At 44.2% G+C, this 16,853-nt stretch overlaps 1 protein-coding gene across 1 annotated transcript; it reads right to left on the reverse strand.

The window, feature by feature from the left end:
• Positions 1-344: 344 nt before the first annotated feature.
• Positions 345-11,209, reverse strand: Mrps25 (mitochondrial ribosomal protein S25). The gene is made up of 4 exons (XM_028773092.1): positions 11,017-11,209; positions 5,918-6,024; positions 1,165-1,252; positions 345-721 (listed from the first exon to the last, which is right to left on the reverse strand). The coding sequence occupies exons 1-4, from the start codon at positions 11,148-11,150 to the stop codon at positions 535-537; spliced, it is 516 nt and encodes a 171-aa protein (XP_028628925.1). The 5' UTR covers positions 11,151-11,209; the 3' UTR covers positions 345-534.
• Positions 11,210-16,853: the final 5,644 nt, after the last annotated feature.

Genomic DNA, 16,853 nt, shown 5'->3' on the forward strand with positions numbered 1-16,853 from the left:
CAGCTCACATCTGCTGAGCACAAAGACCTGAACTGCCCACGGTCTTGTTACTAACTGGGGCTGGAGAACCTTCCCTCTCTCAGGAAGCAAGAATTGCAGGCTTTAGTATACTGCCCACATGTTTGCTTTGGACTGTTAAGTAAGAACATACTCTCCCAACTACATTTGGCTCTCCAGTAGCAGTAGCCCTCAAGACCTTCCGGTAGAAACTGCAGGAAGATTAAATGAAGGAACCAGGTCCAGTTACAGGACTGAGACAGTCACTGACAAACTGCCTTGCACCCTCTCATCCCAAGCCCTCTGATACAGATGGTCTCTGTACCAGCAAGATCAGACTTACTATGTATAGGAAGACTAAATCTTTTATTGACATCTATTCAGCAGTTGGCAACCTGGCCTTCATCCCATGTCCTTTAAATGGATGTGCAAGCCGGCCTTTCCATTGCAGAGTTCCATCATTTATGGTACCAGTGTAATCCATCTCCGCCAGTCAGATGCCACCAGTCCATCCCAGATGACCTTGCTTAGTTAGACCTAAGTACTGGCTTTCAGAGCAGCTTTGTACTTCCCTGTCATTTCCTTGGGTAAGGGCACCAGGCCAGGGCAGGGCACCTGACCTTCTACTTCGCACATGCACTCCCGCAGGCAGTACTTCCGGGGGCCAAAGTTGCCTGGATGAAAGCGTTGCTGCTTCTCCAGCTCCTCCTCCCTGAGGGTCTCCCTGTCAAGGAACAGAGTAGCAAAGCATGACCAGGGGCTCAGGCAAAGGCACTGAGAAGCAGACCATTGGAGCATCCCACAGGGATGGGGGTGAAGGAGCCTATGTCCTGAGAGACTTTCTTGGCTTCATGTCCTTCTTATCCTTCCTCATTGAAGGAGCAGAAAAGAAATTGGGAACAGAGTCTAAGCTTCCCTTTAGCTGCATGCATGTCAAAGCAGGGGTAACCCTTGTTCACTGTCACAGCAAGGAAGTGGGCAAGAGATTTGGTGCCTTCAGCTCACATCTGCTGAAAGACCGGGCCTGAACTGATCCTACTGCCCCATGTCTTGTTACTAACTGGGGCTGGAGAACCTTCCCTCTCCATACCCTGCCTATATGTTCCCTTCACTTTCACATTTTTGGGGGCTGAGTTCTGCTCCTGTCAGGTCAACCCAGCAACTCACTCTTTCTTGCCCAAGATTGTCTTTATGTGCTCCACGATCTCCTTATTACTCTTCGTCTCCACGTCTACCAGGACTTGCTCCCCAGAATCTGCAAACAAGAGGCACAGAGGCAGGAGAGCTGAGGACTCAGGCATACTTCTCAGCCTCAAAAGGCTGAGACTGCCAAGATGTCACACATACCTGTGGCCTTGTAAGGTAGGATGATTGACAAGTCAAGACCATCATGCTCTCCAACTTGCTTCTAGTAGTAGAATTCAATATTCTTAAAAAAATTTTTAGATTATGTATATATGTGCATCGGCATACAAAAGTGTTAAGTACCTGAAGAATCCAGAAGAGTGTGAGACACCCTTACCCCTCAAGGAGCTGGAATTACAGGCAACTGTAACCTACAGCTACCTATAACCATGAGAGACATGCTCAATAGCAAACATACAACCAAATGGGACAGAACCAAGACCAAATAAACTCTTCTATTTATGGGCTACTGTTTTCAGCAAAAGTGTCAAGAAAATTTGAACTTAAGCTTTTTTTTTTTTTAATCAAACACTGGAACTGGCTACTCACATGCAAATAAACATTAGGAAAAAATTTAAATGGACCAATGACATAAAGCTACTACTGTGTGTATGTGGAGGACAGAATAAATCTGTGGAGTTGTCCACTGTTTCCAAGTGCCAAGTCCTTTATACATATACAATACAAACACACTCTAGCTAAAATATTTTATAAAACTTACAGAATAGAGCTTATCAGACAGTGCTTGCCCTGCACATGGAGGCACTGAGTGCAGCCACAGCATGGCAAAACAAAATCAAAAACATTACAAGAGAAAATCTTAATGATCTTACTAAGGAGCAAATCGTTTCAGGCATGATATTTAAAGTGTGATCATAAAAAAGTCAATAACTTGAATTTAAAATTCCTTACTTTCTGTTGTAGAAAACACTGTAAGCCAAAAAGTGGAAGAAAATACTTAGAATGCACATATATCTGATTAAGGATTTTCATCAGAATATTTATGAATTCACAACTCTGAAAGATATCTGAAAGATATCTGACTAAATGTTTGAGATAGTTTGCTACTTTAAAAATTAAAAAATACAAAAAAACCCAAAAATTTAAAAATACAACAGCTAATGACGCACATTTAAAAAGTAATCAATATTACTAATTAAGAAAATACAATATTACAGTGACTAAACCTTGTAAGAGCAGACAACAGAAGGCCCTCATAAAGAGGCTGGTTGACTCAAGCTCAGATACCGTGGAGGTGCACAACACTACTACTGCCTAGACCAGTGAACTGAGACAAAAGGAAACTGCCAAGATTAGGGAAGGACTGTCATGCTTTGTTTGCAGATGATGTGTCTATAAGTAAAATATCTTAAGCAATCAATGAAATTACAAGAAATGATGTCAAATGTAAATACAAAAACCAACTACCACCAAACCACAAGAAAATGAAATGTTTAAAATATTAAAAGCATCTTCAGTACTACAAAGATGGTTTATAATTCAGTGTGACGAACTACAGCCAGCCATTTTTATAGAACCTAGCAAACACCTTCAAGTTTATATAATCCTGACACTCAGCAGGCCAATGCAGGAGAACCACAAATTTAGGCTAGCCCTTGGATCAAAACAAACGAACAAACAAAAAACCCAGCAAAGGACTAAATAACTTGAGGAGGGGGGATAAAGTTGGCGCCCAATTTCAACATAAAGCTATGAAACAAATCAATGAGGCATCAGAAATTATGTAATAAAGTAGCTTTTATATATGGTAAAATACACAATTAGGGTCTGGTGAGATCACTCAGCAGTTAAGGGTGCTTTCTTTCTAGCACCAATATGATAGCAAACAACCATCTGTAACTTCAGTTCCAGGGAATCCAATGCCCTCTTCTGACCTCCCTTCCGGGTACTGGACATGTATGTGGTGCACATACATACATAGGTAAAACACTCATACACATAAAATAACTTTTAAAAAGCATACAATTGACATTTTAACCAAAACAACTCAGTGTTTTTAATAATACAAAACCATCCTGTTACCCACTCAGTTACTATCACTTCAATGCTTTGAAAGTTACCTCTTTTGGAAATTTACTGGTTTACTAGATTGAAGGTATAAATACTTGAGTCCTTCACCACAGCACAGGGAGAACATATTGTTCTCCATCATGATCATTGATTTTGGACAGTGATACTAAAAAAAATCCAATGAGGGAAAGTACAGCATGTGTGTTCAACAGCTGGATATCCTCAATGCAGAAAACAAAACTCAATTTCAACCCTGCCTTTAGTACACAGGAAAGAATTCAAAAAGTGTATCATAGAGTGGAGTGGAGGCCCTGTAGTTAGGAGTGCTTGCCGAACAATCGTAAGGACCAAAGTTAAGATCCCAACACCCATAAAACAAGAGGGTCATGACACATGTTTAATCCTAGTTCCAAGCAGGGGTGGAAATGAGGATTGCTGGGGTTTGGCTTCCAGCCTAGCTAAAAACACAAGTGCCCTGTTCGTGGAAAGACCCTACCTTAAAGGGATAGGCAGAGTGATAGAGGAAGACATCCAAAACCCCCTTCTGGCCTCCATATGTGCACACAGGCACTTGTGCCAGCACACAAAAATTATACGCATTTTAATAAATATATCTCAGGCTGGGAAGATGGCTCAGCACTTATCACTCTTGTAGAGGACCTGGCTTTGATCCCTATCCACAGGGCAACTCAAAAACACCTGCAACCTGAGTTTTTAGAAGGTCTTGCCTTTGCTGGCTCCTGCATGCATCAGGTACACATAAATTCAAGCAAGCAAACCCACATAACATAAATTTAAAAATCCAAAGTATCACAGGAGCATAAAATGTAATTATACTCCCCTAAGGAAAAATAAGAGGGGCTTTGGGGTAAGCAAAGGTATCACAGACAGGCCACAAACTTACTAAACCAGAAAAAAGTGGATGACCGAGAATTGATACAAATTAAGACTTTTTCAAGCCCCTCACATGAAGGCTGGGAGTTAAAAGGCCACAGACTTGAAAGTTACCATATACTCACTGTCTCACACAGAACTGTCCCCAGAACACTGAGCACAAAGAATGTAAGACAGTCCACACTGGCTCCTAAAAATGCTGCTGAAAGTGAAAGGTGACTTTGCAGATCAACTAAACTGAAGATGACCTCAAAAGTTACACTGAAAATTTCTGAGAGCACCTGCAGGTAGGACAAGGTGACTAGGATTGGCTGAGGTCATGAAGGTGGGTGGGTCCCAAGGATGGCAACAATAACTACGTGACAGGGAGAGATAAGTCACCAGCTTGCTTTCTGGTCAGGTTAGACCCTCTACTCTGTTGTCACACAGGAAGAACAAGTTTAGATGTGGCCACCCCATGCACCCCTTCTGTTATCTGTTCTCTGTGGCTGTTCATGCCCACGACAGAACCTTAATTATTAAAACTAATGTTTTTTAAAAAAGAGGAGTTTGCAAAAGAAATTATACCAGGCTCTTCCCAGCCTTCCTTGCATTGGACTCTGGTTCCCAGGGGCCAAGATGCAGTCCTGTGGTGTCATCGGCCTTTCCCACAGGGTACAGGTTAGCAGGGGGACTGCCAGCACAAGCAAATGGCTTTGCTATGTCATGTGCAGAGTTTTAAGGGCAGCTCCAAATCCCAGATAACCACCTAGCTCCCAACCAGGGACAGGTCCTTTCTCCCTCTGACTCTACCATCCAGAAATGAAAAAGGAATTTTCTCAAGAGATTCTTGTTTACATGAAATTCAGAGGCAAAGCAGGCAGGCATACAGTGGCCATATCAAATCCCAGCATTTGAGAGGGTCAACCAGGAAGACAAGTTTGAGGCCAGCCAGGACTATACAATCCCATCTCAAAAAGTCCTAACCTACTGTCCCTGAAGAAGGGGACTGAATGCCAAAGGGAAGTATCTTGGTTCTCACTATAGACCTGTTCTATGCCATGCAATGGCTTCATCACATGTCCAGGGCTAGCTGTGGCTCCAAGCTGTAATACTTGCCTAGCAAGCACACAGAGGCCCTAAGAACACAAAATCCTATGATGGCCTTCCTTCATCACAGGACTTTGTTGACCATCTTGCTTCTTTCCTGTGTCTTCTGTCTCTCTCATACACAGACCACCCCCATCCCCACTACATACACATAAAGCCGAGCTTTTTGCCCATGGACTCCTTGCCTGCCCAGCACCTGCCCCACGCTGACCCTCAGTGTTATTCCACATGTACTGCACACTCAGTGTGCTTTCTGTGGCACTTTCTATCTATTATCCATAAACCAGGAATGCTAGTGCCTAGCATCAGAACAAGCAAGTAGAGCACCCACGAGACATGGTAGGAGCAGAAAGAAGATTGTGGTCAGCACTGAGGGGTACTAGGTACCTAAGGGTCAAATCCAGGCCCTTTATATTTGGTTTGGGAGTTTTGCAGTGCAGTACACTTTACCTCTGAGCGATCGACATACACCTCCAGCAAAGGATATCTGTTTTCATTCTGTAAGCTCACAGGCAGAGTGAAGACACAGTAGCACAAAACAACAAAGGACTGTGGGTAAACTGGCCCACACGGTAGAGGACAACTAGAGATGAGCTGAAGAAAGACAGGTGAAGGGGCTGGGTCTAGATCTCAGCAGTCACTGGGCAACTGGCAAGGGAAGCTAAGGCCACAGCTGCTTACAGCTGGAAAGGTGCAAGCGGTCCTTCCATGCCTCACTCACCTAGATAGAAGCGCAGGAAGGGCGATGGCGTCATGTTCTTAAACAGCATGATCTGCACCCAAGGATTCTTATACTGGATCTGAGGGATGTTGAAAAACACAAATTTCCTGCAAAAGGCAAGAAATGAACCCATGTAACAGCTTTTTAGAAATGAACTCATGTACATCTCCATGTCTGATGTCAAAAAAACTCCAGATCTCCAACTCCAGCTTTGTTGACTGCAACTTACTTCTTTCTCTTATGTTGGCTCCACACCCTGTTGGCAGCTCTCCATGGTAGGTATCCCACAACTCTGGCATCTCCAGTATTTGGGGTCTACAATGTAATCTAGGTTATACCTTTACAGCTTCATACAATGGGCTCTCAGAAACTCCATGCAGGAAGTGTCCTCCCAAATGCCTCAGCAGCTTTCCTTAGCTATGGAGGAAGGTTCCATAACCCCCTTCCTTTATCCTTGACTAAATCTAGAACCAGGTGGCTGAAGCTGTCAAGTTCTTCTACTTGCTTAGACTGGAACTTGCCCCCTCAAGACTTGCATTGCCTAAGTCTTAACTGGTTAACGGTTTCTAAGCAGAAGAAGTCCACCAGGCTTATCCCTTTCACAGGAATTGTTGCAGGATTATCAGTGGTAGCCTGACTTAAGGGTCAAGTAGTAACTCCTTTATTCCATTTACCACCAGGCCTTTCTTTAAACTTTTTATCTCCTTGAGCACAGGATTTGGTTCCATCGTTACATCATTTCCTGGTGCTCTTTTTTTTCCTCTTTTTTTGCACAATTTGTATTTCTCTTCACCAGTCCTGTTCCTTTTCATTGTAGATCTGTGTAACCACACAACATAGTCAATACTATGCTGTCTTGAAATCTCCTCTGCTGATGCCATTAATCCAAACCACTTCAAGTTAGCTTCTGGAAGATCTTTTGGACAAGGGCAAAAGAGCAGCCACATTCTTTGCCAAAATATCACAGTGGTCTCTAGGCCAGCTGCTAATATTTTTCTTCCTCTGAACTCTCTTTAGCTAGGCCCCTACAATCCACATCGCCCTCATTACCACTGTCTTCCATGTTCCTGCTAGGATGGCTCAGTATGCCTCTCTAAAGTGTTTGAATGCATTTCTAGCCCAAAGTTCCAGTCTCCCATATTCCTTCAACAAACATCATGGTCAGGCAATATTTCCAGTCCTTGGTACCTACTTCTGTTTTAGTTAACTGTTCTATTGATGTGAGGAAACGCCATGACTAAGGAAATTTTTATAAAAATAAAGCGTTTAATTAGGGACTTGTTTACAGTTCGGAGAGTTATTCCATTATCATCATGTTGTGGAGTTGGTGACAGGCAGACAGGCATAGTGCTGGGGTAGCTGAGAGCTTACATCTGATCTGCAAGGTGCAGAATGAGCAAGAGGCACTGGGCCTAGCATGAGCTTTTGAAACCTCAAAGACCACCCTTAGCAACACCGTCCTCCAACCAGGCCATATCTCCCAATCCTCCTAATCCTCAAACAGTTCCACTCCCTGGTGACTAAGCACTCAAATATATGCGCCTCAGGGGACACTCTTGTTCAAACCACCACACCCTGTGGCAGCTTTCTAGAAATGAACCTATGTAAATCTACAAGAGTTTCCTCCCTGAAATTCTGTTCATGCCTTTTCCATGGGGAAAGTCTGGAACTTGACAAAGACTGTAAGAGGAACCTGCTTCCAAAAAGGTGAGGAAAAACAGGCACAGAAGACTGGTGTGTCCTCAACACTTGTACTTCTGAAAGTATCAGGACTCATGACTGGTCACTGAGGAAAACAAACCAATGCTCCCTCACAGAGTTCCTCAGCACCAAGTCCAGAGTCCTGTGCAAACAGGGCTGTATCTCCGTATGTGCAGTAGACATGTTACTGAAAGGCTCCTTAACACTGTGTAGAAGGAATGACAATAGTATAGGAGTGTTACACGGCAGACATGAAAGAAGACCTTGAATCGTAGAAGGCTGAAAGAAGATAATTTTGGATATACTATTTACATGCCAAAAATGTCAAAAACCAAATTCAACATCTGATGAGTGGGTGGGGTGACACACCTATAGTCCCAGACTCCAGTGCCTGAGGCAGGAAGACGGGCATCCAAGGCCAGTCTGGGCTACACAGGGCTCAAGCAAATAAACATTGACATTTGCCAAACTATAAGAAAAATATCTGTTAAACATTAAAAAGTGCTAATTCTGCTAAAATACCATAGTACATATCTTCAGGAAAACTGGTTCTGGGCTATAAGAGAGTGGGTTAACTGCCTTATCCTGTCTGGCAGTCAGTTTACGACGAGAAGCTTTAAAGCTAGCTTTAAGACTAACATCATTCCCCTTTTTAGATATCTCAGCACCCGAATGAACACAATGGAACAGAAGGTAAAGATACTGAGGTTCAGGCTGGAGTACTCAGATCAGCATGGCACACCAAGAGAGCCCTGGCTAAATAAGTGATGACCCAACTGCAGCAGAACGCCACAGCACGAGGCCCAGGATTCCATCTGAGAACCACAACAACAAAGCATACATGGCTGTCCACAACACAGAGCAAATCTAGACCAATCCTGGCTCTACATACTGACCCCTCACCACCATGAATCCACCTGCTATAAGGACTACCTTGCTGTCTGGCTTCACAATGGGTTCAAAAGGCTATTGGGAAGTACCAGTGACAGGTAAAGGGCATCTATTTCTTTTCCTGGCTCAGCCTGGCATGTCCAGCCTGAAGGCTCCTGTGGCCAGACCCCTTGGTCCTCATGCTCCACAGACATTCCTTCCCTCCCTTGCCCAGCACAGGCTGGGGCCCATGCTTTCCCTCACTCGAGGTCTCTTCTCCCCACTTCTGTCACACTCTTGTGAGCAATCCCTTACTTAAGGCTCCTCAAATGCCCTCACTAAAGGCATCCTTGCTTCCCACTCAATCTGCCCCACACCCACCGACAAGGTTCTGGATCCATGCAACAGGAGCATGGCTTTCTATTTTTAGTCACATGACCCAAAGCAAGGACCAGCTCTTTACCTCAATGATTATGCCAAGAGGTTCCTACACTACCAGTCCAGATTGAAGCATCTAAAATAATTTCAGGGATGAAACTGAGTCAACAGAAAGCCTGCCTGAAACCACCTGAGATACTACCACAACTGGGACAGACTCTGCAACTAAACAAAATGCTAAAAACGAAATGATTAAACACAAGTAAATACAAGGATTTATTAAAGCCAAGAAGGAAAATTAATCACACATTCCCCCTTTGGCTTAAAGTCACAGAAAATGAATATTTGCAGTGTTTAAATTATCAGAGAACTCAAGTTCTCTCTGACTGTTCAGAAGTGACCTTCTAGGGAGGACTGGTTGAACAGGATGCAGATGTGAGTACAGACAGTGGCAAATGCCATGAGAATCATACTCCTCTTCCAGCAGGGTCTAAAAAATCAAAAGGGTGCTAGTGAGCCGGCTCAGTCACTAAGGTACTTATTGCACAAGCAAGACCACCAAAGTTCAAGCCCCAGAACCCATTTAAACACACATACAAACAAAACGGGTAAGGGGTTATAGAGATGGTTCAGTGGTTAAGAGGACTTGTTGCTCTTGCAGAGGACCCAGGTTCAGTTCCCAGCACCCACATGGTGGCTTACAACTATCTGTAACTCGTTCCAGGCAATCTGACTCGCTCTTCTGACTTTTATGAACACCAGGCACCCATGTGGTGTACATACATACATGGAGGTAAAACATTCACATATAAATTTTTACAAAGCAAGCCAGGTGTGGTGGCACACATCTTTAAACTAAGTAGTTAGGAAACAGATAATCAAGAAGACCTTTTGTGAGCTGGAAGCTAGCCTGGTTTACATAGGAGTTCCAGGTCAGATAAGGACACACAGTGAGACCCTATCTCAACTAAAACTTAAAGATTTTATCTGAGGCTGGAGAAATGGTCCAGCAATGAAGAGTTCTTACTGTTCTTCCAGAGGACCTAAGTTCAGTTCCTAGTACTCAGACCTGCATAGATATGGTGTGATAAACTCTCATGCCATACAAGAGAGAGAGAGAGAGAGAGAGAGAGAGAGAGAGAGAGAGAGAGAGAGAGAGAGAGATAATCACATGAACAACACAAAACTTAAAAAGGTGAAAGTCCTGCTTCTGGGGAGGAAACACTAGCTTGAAGGCAGAACTTATTGTCAACAAGTGTCTGTGTCTTCCCATCCTAAAGCACAGAGCCTTGTGCAAACAAACCAGATATAAATGCAACTACTAGATCAAATGGGCATCACGGTCAGCACCCGCTGCACTCTGCCAGGCACTTCATTCTCCAGCACCCCCACAACACCACCCAGACACTGATGTGATGTTACGCCTAAGAAAAATGTGGTCAGAAGTTGAAAAAACTTGTGTGATCCCAAGGTCACACAACTAGTTAAGGAAGAGGCCTCTTCGTCCCAAGGGCTTCATCTTAAGAGCAGAAACTCCTGACAAGAGAGGAGTAGAGCCTGAACCCTCTGGTCCACTGACACCCAGTCTTCCAGAGAGCTCTCACGACAGGAGATCCCAGGCTAGCAAGTCCTAGTTCTTGGGGGTTAACATGATCAGAGAAAATGGTTAGGAGGCAGCTTCTGGCTCTCCTGAAGTCAAGCCCTTTGCCACAGGGACCACTCTCCACCATGAATAATTCTCTTCTCTCTTTCTGCTCCGTTCCACAAATCCACTCCTGTCTACTGCAGTCATGTTTCTCCTGTACTGTTTGAAATCCCAGCACTGGACCTGGCGTTTCGGGTGCTCAATAAATGTTCAGTAAGTCCTGAAGGGTTCAAGGCATTGCTCAGAGATGATAAACGGGTCAATGAAACCTTTCTTTCGTCAAGTGTTCTAAGCAGCAGCAAACCATGCTGTGTACGGGTGCGGAAACTTACCACTCCACTCCCAACGCGTTTCCCGCGCCACAGCCTCACAAGCCGCCAGCCTTCCAGCCGCAGCCCATTCCCCCGGGTGGAGTGGCGCTCGGGTTTCTATCGGGATCAGTCGGGATGGCCTCCACTGCCTCAGCTTCTCTCATTGAACCCCGCGGGCTGTGACCCACACTGACCTGGCGCCTTCGCCCAGTTCCCCCTGCGTGTTGTAGTTCACGGTCATGACCTTCACCGAGTCCTTGAATACCACTTCCCCGCGACTCAGGTACTGCAGCGTACGGCGGATAGGGAAGCGACCCTTCATCGGCATGGTGAAGACAGGAACTCCTCAAGCCGCGGTCAAGCGGGGCTCCGGGACTCTCGAGAGGCACCTCCCGACGGGCAGCGCGGCCGCGGGGCAACCTGGGACTCGTAGTTTTGGCCCGGGCTCGCAGCCACCGACGCTTTGTGAGTCAATCGGTCGTTTTGCCCTCACAGAAACCAAGTGTCTTCTCCCAAGATCTCCAGTTCTGAAATGAAGAGCTCGACGGAGAAGTCGCTATTGATTCAAAGGAAAAACTGATTTGCAAAGGAGGAAAGAGTGGCTTGCTCTAGCGCGTCAGTGTCTGCTCTAAAGGACTCTGCTTAGAGGAGGAGTCTTTCTCTTTGGCTTGTGAAGAGTGGTTGTGACAGATATGGCAAGTAAACAACCAACATGTCATCTGCACTGTAATTTTTTTTTTTTTTTTTTTTTTTTGGATTTTACTTTAGTGTTTTGCCTGTGTGTTATGTCTGCACCGCATACACGCAGTGCCCGCAGAGGCTAGAAGAGGGCGCAGGATCCCCTGAAATTGACCCTACAGAGTTTCGAACTGCCATGTGGGAGCTAGGGAAAACTGAATGCCCAGACCTCTACAAGAGTAGCAAGTGCACCTAACTGCTGAGCCATCTTTCCAGTCTCACATACTGTAATTTTAAATCACTGTTTATGGGTGAAATTAATTTTTTCTACAGGTTTCCCAAGATTTTCCCTTTGTACTTATGACTTATGTAGTTTGAGATATGCAGGGTAATCTTAGTATTTGTCCTGCTTTGTGTTCTCTGAGCTTTTTGATTTCTAATGTATCATTCATTTTTTTGTTGAGACAGAATCTCATGTAGCCAAGGCTGACTTGTACTAATAGTCCTGTCTCTGCAGACTCCAAAGTGCTGGGACTATAGGTATGTGTTTTACATGTTTTAAAACTCTGCTCCCCAACCCTGCTTTAAACTTTGCTTTTTACACTTCAGTAGAAAATTTTCAACTGACTTCCCCAACTTCAGAGATGAACTGTCTACTGATAAGTCCATTAGAGCGTATTTCATTTGTTAATCTTTTACTTCTAGTATTTTCTTTTAATACTTAAGTGTTCTTTCCTCTGGTCACATAACCCTCTGGTCACATAATTCTAGGCATGTCCTGTACACACACATGAAGGCTTGGGGAAGAGTGTCCTGCTGTATTTCTGTTCTCTTAGCAAGCTCTAGCAATTCGGATTGTAACCCACACTTCTGGGGTTTCAGGCACAGATGACCTCACGTAGATTGTTACATGGATGCTAGGATCCAGATTCAGGCCCTCATGTTTGTGCAGCACACACTCGTACTCACCGAGCCACTTTATTAATGAGTACACTGTAGCTGTCTACAGACACACCAGAAGAGGGCATCGGATCCCATTACAGATGGTTGTGAGCCACCATGTGGTTGCTGGGAATTGAACTCAGGACCTCTGGAAGAGCAGTCAGTGCTCTAAAGCACTGAGCCATCTCTCCAGCCCCTATGTGTGAGTGTTTTGCCTGCATATATGTAGATACATCACTAATAAGCTTCAGTCACAACTACATCTGTCTAAAAGGAGGAAAAGGATAAGCTTCTAGAGCATACCCCAAGAGTGCAGCAGGCAGTTGCAGGATATTTAATCACACTGTAAACCCCAAGATTGTGTTATTTACTGGAAAAGCCTTTTTTGGTTGTGGTATGGCTCAGCCTCAGCACACACCTTTAATCCAAGAGTGTTCTGCTTCAAATACTGTAAACAGGATTAAATAAAGTCAACCACAGATCAAGAGGAGCAGCAGCCAGTTCACAGGAAGTTAACACAGTATTAAGAGAAAATCATAGACAGTAAAAGAAAGTCAAGAGGACAGATAGAAGGAGGCACAGAAGATAGAAGGGAGGGAGATTCAGTTTAAGGAGGTTTTTGAGACTATGTGAAAATAAAGGCATTCCTTCTGGGAGATTGGCTGAGGCAGAAGTTCAGCTGTGTGCTTTCTCTGCCTCTGAGCCAGCAGGCTTTCACCCTAGCATCTAGCTCAAGTTTTCATCGGTAATTGAATGAAATTTTGTTTTTTAAAAAAGCACACATAAAAGACTCAAAGTACTACCTGCCATCCAACTGTTCATACATGTTGTTTGCTTATATTAGTCTCTGTAAAGCATAACCTACAGTTAAATTTACTGTCTGGTAATTCTGACATGAGTCTAGTTGTGTTGCTTGCTTAACTTTTAGGATCCTTCTAACCATTTTGAGTCATTGGCTATGTGGGGAGTAGAAACTAAGGTGCCAAAGTCTCTAGTGTGAGGACTGTTTGCTGTAGCTTGGAGTTTCTGGTTCCTCCTCAGCAGTCTCTTTGCAGCTGTGATCCTCTTACTATCTATCCTGGATCCCTAGGGGAATATAAGGTAAAGAGGGACATGTTCTATGATCTTAGGCTGTCTCAAGCCATGACCTGCATGTGTTTCTTATTTCGCTACTTCTCTCTCAGACAAAGGCAGACAAAGGTGGCAACAGGGAACTGGGTGGGGGTAATATGTTTGCTCAAATAAGTAAGTTTGGTGAAGTCTCCATTTGCAGAAGACTTTGCTAGGATATTCTGGTTAAAGAATTCTTCTGCCACAGCTATAGGAGGAGCCTTCTCATTGCTCACCATTAGAACCAATGAGGAACAGCCTTTGCAGGAAGCAAGCCCTCACTGTCTAACAGACACTCAGCCTCCAGGACTTGTCAAGGCTATCTGCCAGGCTTGGTCATACAAACATATGATCCCAGAAACTTTGGAGACTAAAGCAGAAGGATCACAAGTTCAAGGCCTGCTTGGGCTACAAACTAAATTCAAACTCAACCCTGTCTGAAGAATAAAAAGCTAGGAATATAACTCAGTAGTAGAGCATATGCCTAGTATGTACAAGGTCCTATCATCAATCACAGCCCAATTACAAAAACCAAAGTTACTACTGGTATTTCTACTAGTCATGGGTTCTGCTGCAGCCATCAGATTAGCTTACTCTGAACTCACCACTGCAGGTGCTGGGAGGAAACTGAGCCCTACAAATCAGTTTCCTAATGACACCAAGAAAGGTTATTGGTTTTTATTCAAGCTAGCTGCTGCTTGTAAGGAGACTGACAACTTCCAAAAGATGTCACAACTAAAATAATTTAAGTGCTAAACTAAAATTCTGAAGTGATTTAAATTCTGCTAGGCTTCTGAGGAGGCTGCAGGTCTTGAAGTCTAGTCACAGAAGATGATATTGCATCTATAGGAGAAACCCAGTATCCCACACAAACAACTTGGGGTCCCAAATCAGCAGGGTCCCCAGAAGTACAACTCTGGTCAAGTTGAGTGTTACCACTTCCTCTGCTTGTTAGGAAGATTTAATGAGATGACCCCCATCATACTGAACTCTGACCCACAATAAGCACTGGATACGAGCCCTCTCCTCAGGCTACAGGTCTAGATGAAGTCATTGTAGAAACCCATTTAGTTGCACCCAACTTCTTTCCAGATTGTTCATCTGCTGTTTCTTTGGTCTACATAGTAGCTGAGCCCTTCCCTCTTCTTCATTCCTGAGCCAACCAAAAACCCACCTAGATACTGATGGGAAAATGAGTGTCCAACCTATCCTTTGTTAAACAACACATCACAGGCCTGTTGGCAGAGCTGTGGTAAAGTGTGAAATGTACCAGTGCCTGGTACAAATGCAAGTCCCAGGTCCCCTCACCCCTCTGAGCTTCAGTTTCTGGTGGGAAGTGGGGATAGGACTTTAAACAGTCCTTAGTGTGTTAGAAGGGGACATAGACAAGGCTTCTAAGAGAAATGCCAGCTTCACATGCCTGCTAGGAACCCTCAGTTTCTATGGAAACGGAGATGACAGGACTGCACAGGATCCAGGCTGTGTGCTATAAAACAGTTCCTTCAATGCTTGCTTTGCAGCACAAGGACTGGCCCTCAAAACCCAGAAAAAAGTGGTGAGCATGACAATAAACAGTTGTAATCCCAGGGCTAGGGAGGGGAGGACTAGAGGACCCCTGGGACTTGATGACCAACCAGTCTAGCCTAATTGGAAAGCTTCAGGATGAGAAACCCTGCCTAAAAGAAGCTTTCCTAAGACTAATACCCAAGGTTGTCTCTGGCCTCCATGTGCACATGCAAATATTCACACACACACAAACACGCACACATACATGCACGCATTAAGAAAAGGCAGTGAAGAGACATTTTAAGCACACACAAGCCCAGTCATTAACGTGTTATATTTTTTTAATAAAAGCCTCACACAAATGATTATTTTTTTTATAAAAGCCTCAGATACAAGGCCCCAGTGTAGTGCATGCGCGTCAGTGACCATCTTGCTGACAGTTATCATGATTACCAGCACACCGTGCTCCTTTAGTCTGACCTTGTACAGAGGCCAATTACACAATTTGAACCGCATGGCATAGCTATGCAACATGGCTCATGACTTAGAAAGATGTTTTAACATCTGACTACAAAGACATGATGTGTGGTTAAGTGCAGTGAGTAAGGCTCCAGTTCTTTAGTGTGTTAGAAGGGAACAAAGCAAGAAGCCCTTCCACTATGAACAGGATCTACACCTAAGGGATCTGCCAAAACCTATCAAGGGCGTGCTGCTTCACTGATGAGGTGGAGCTTGGGACCTTGGGAATCATGAAGTGTTCACCCAAGGTAAGAAGCTGGCACTGTGGTTCACTCACAGGCCAAACACCCTCTGCAAACCAACTTCGACCTGCGTGAATCCTGGGAAGTGATTCAGACAAGGGGTAGACAAGTCTCTCTTGTTATATCTCTGACTTTCAGAATATGATCCAAGAGGAATTCAATGAGAAAATCAGTAAAACCTCTGGGATCTGAGTTCACTTGGTTTACTAGTCAGTCAGTCAGGATTTTAAAAATAGCTGTTTAAAAGCATTAGTTTTCTCCATGCTCTCAGTCAGACTGCTACTTGGGGTGAGTTCCAGAAAGGAGTACATTTAAGGAGTTACAAGCTAATTAAGAAACCCAGTCTTATAAGAAAAGCAATGTCTACAGTTGTACCACCCTGAACACCTGATCTGTGTCAGGAAAAGTAATGGTGAAAACCAGTATTTAGCTTCATTCTTGTGTTAGGGCTGCTTCCTTTTCCATTAGACAAAAGCAGACCAAGCAGGGTGGGTATGCTGGGCATGCCTGGAGTCTGGGCTTTAGAAAGAGAGGAAGCCTGCCCAGGTAACATAAAATGCCAGGCTGTCTACCTTCCAGAACAGCCCATAACACCAACAGAGCTGGCAGATGACTGGTAATCCACTAGCAGGCCAGTAAACATCTGTCAATAGAACCCAAAGGGTTCTTACCCTCCCTCTCCAACCCTTCCCACAGTCCCATACAGGGCTTTTATCCAGCCAAAGCCCCAACATGTACTAATGAACTGGGATTCAAGCTGCCAAAATAGAGATCTTTTCACCCAGATAACATTCTTACCACCAAGACGGATCTTCACCAGAATGTGACAAAAGAATTTCAGCTTACACAGCAGTAACCAACAAAAAGCATGGCCCAGAGTTAGCTGAAGGGAAAGTGACTAGTGGACAGTTATTCTCCATTAACTAAAGAGTATCACTGAAGAAATTACCCAGAGCTGAGCACACCAAGGATCTTACAAGCTCATCTGTCAATCGATCTGTTCCTGTAAACCAAAGTACTAAGCCACATTAACT

This window comes from Grammomys surdaster, unplaced genomic scaffold (genome assembly GCF_004785775.1).
Source record: "Grammomys surdaster isolate TR1022 unplaced genomic scaffold, NIH_TR_1.0 220, whole genome shotgun sequence".
NCBI lineage: Eukaryota > Metazoa > Chordata > Mammalia > Rodentia > Muridae > Grammomys > Grammomys surdaster.

Excerpts from the sequence above, each read along its gene's own strand:
- Mrps25 (XM_028773092.1), bottom strand. The coding sequence starts at position 11,150 with ATGCCGATGAAGGGTCGCTTCCCTATCCGCCGTACGCTGCAGTACCTG. Across the intron at positions 6,025-11,016 it reads GAACTGGGCGAAGGCGCCAG|GAAATTTGTGTTTTTCAACA; the intron begins GTCAGTGTGGGT and ends TGCCTTTTGCAG. Across the intron at positions 722-1,164 it reads ACAATCTTGGGCAAGAAAGA|GGAGACCCTCAGGGAGGAGG; the intron begins GTGAGTTGCTGG and ends GTTCCTTGACAG.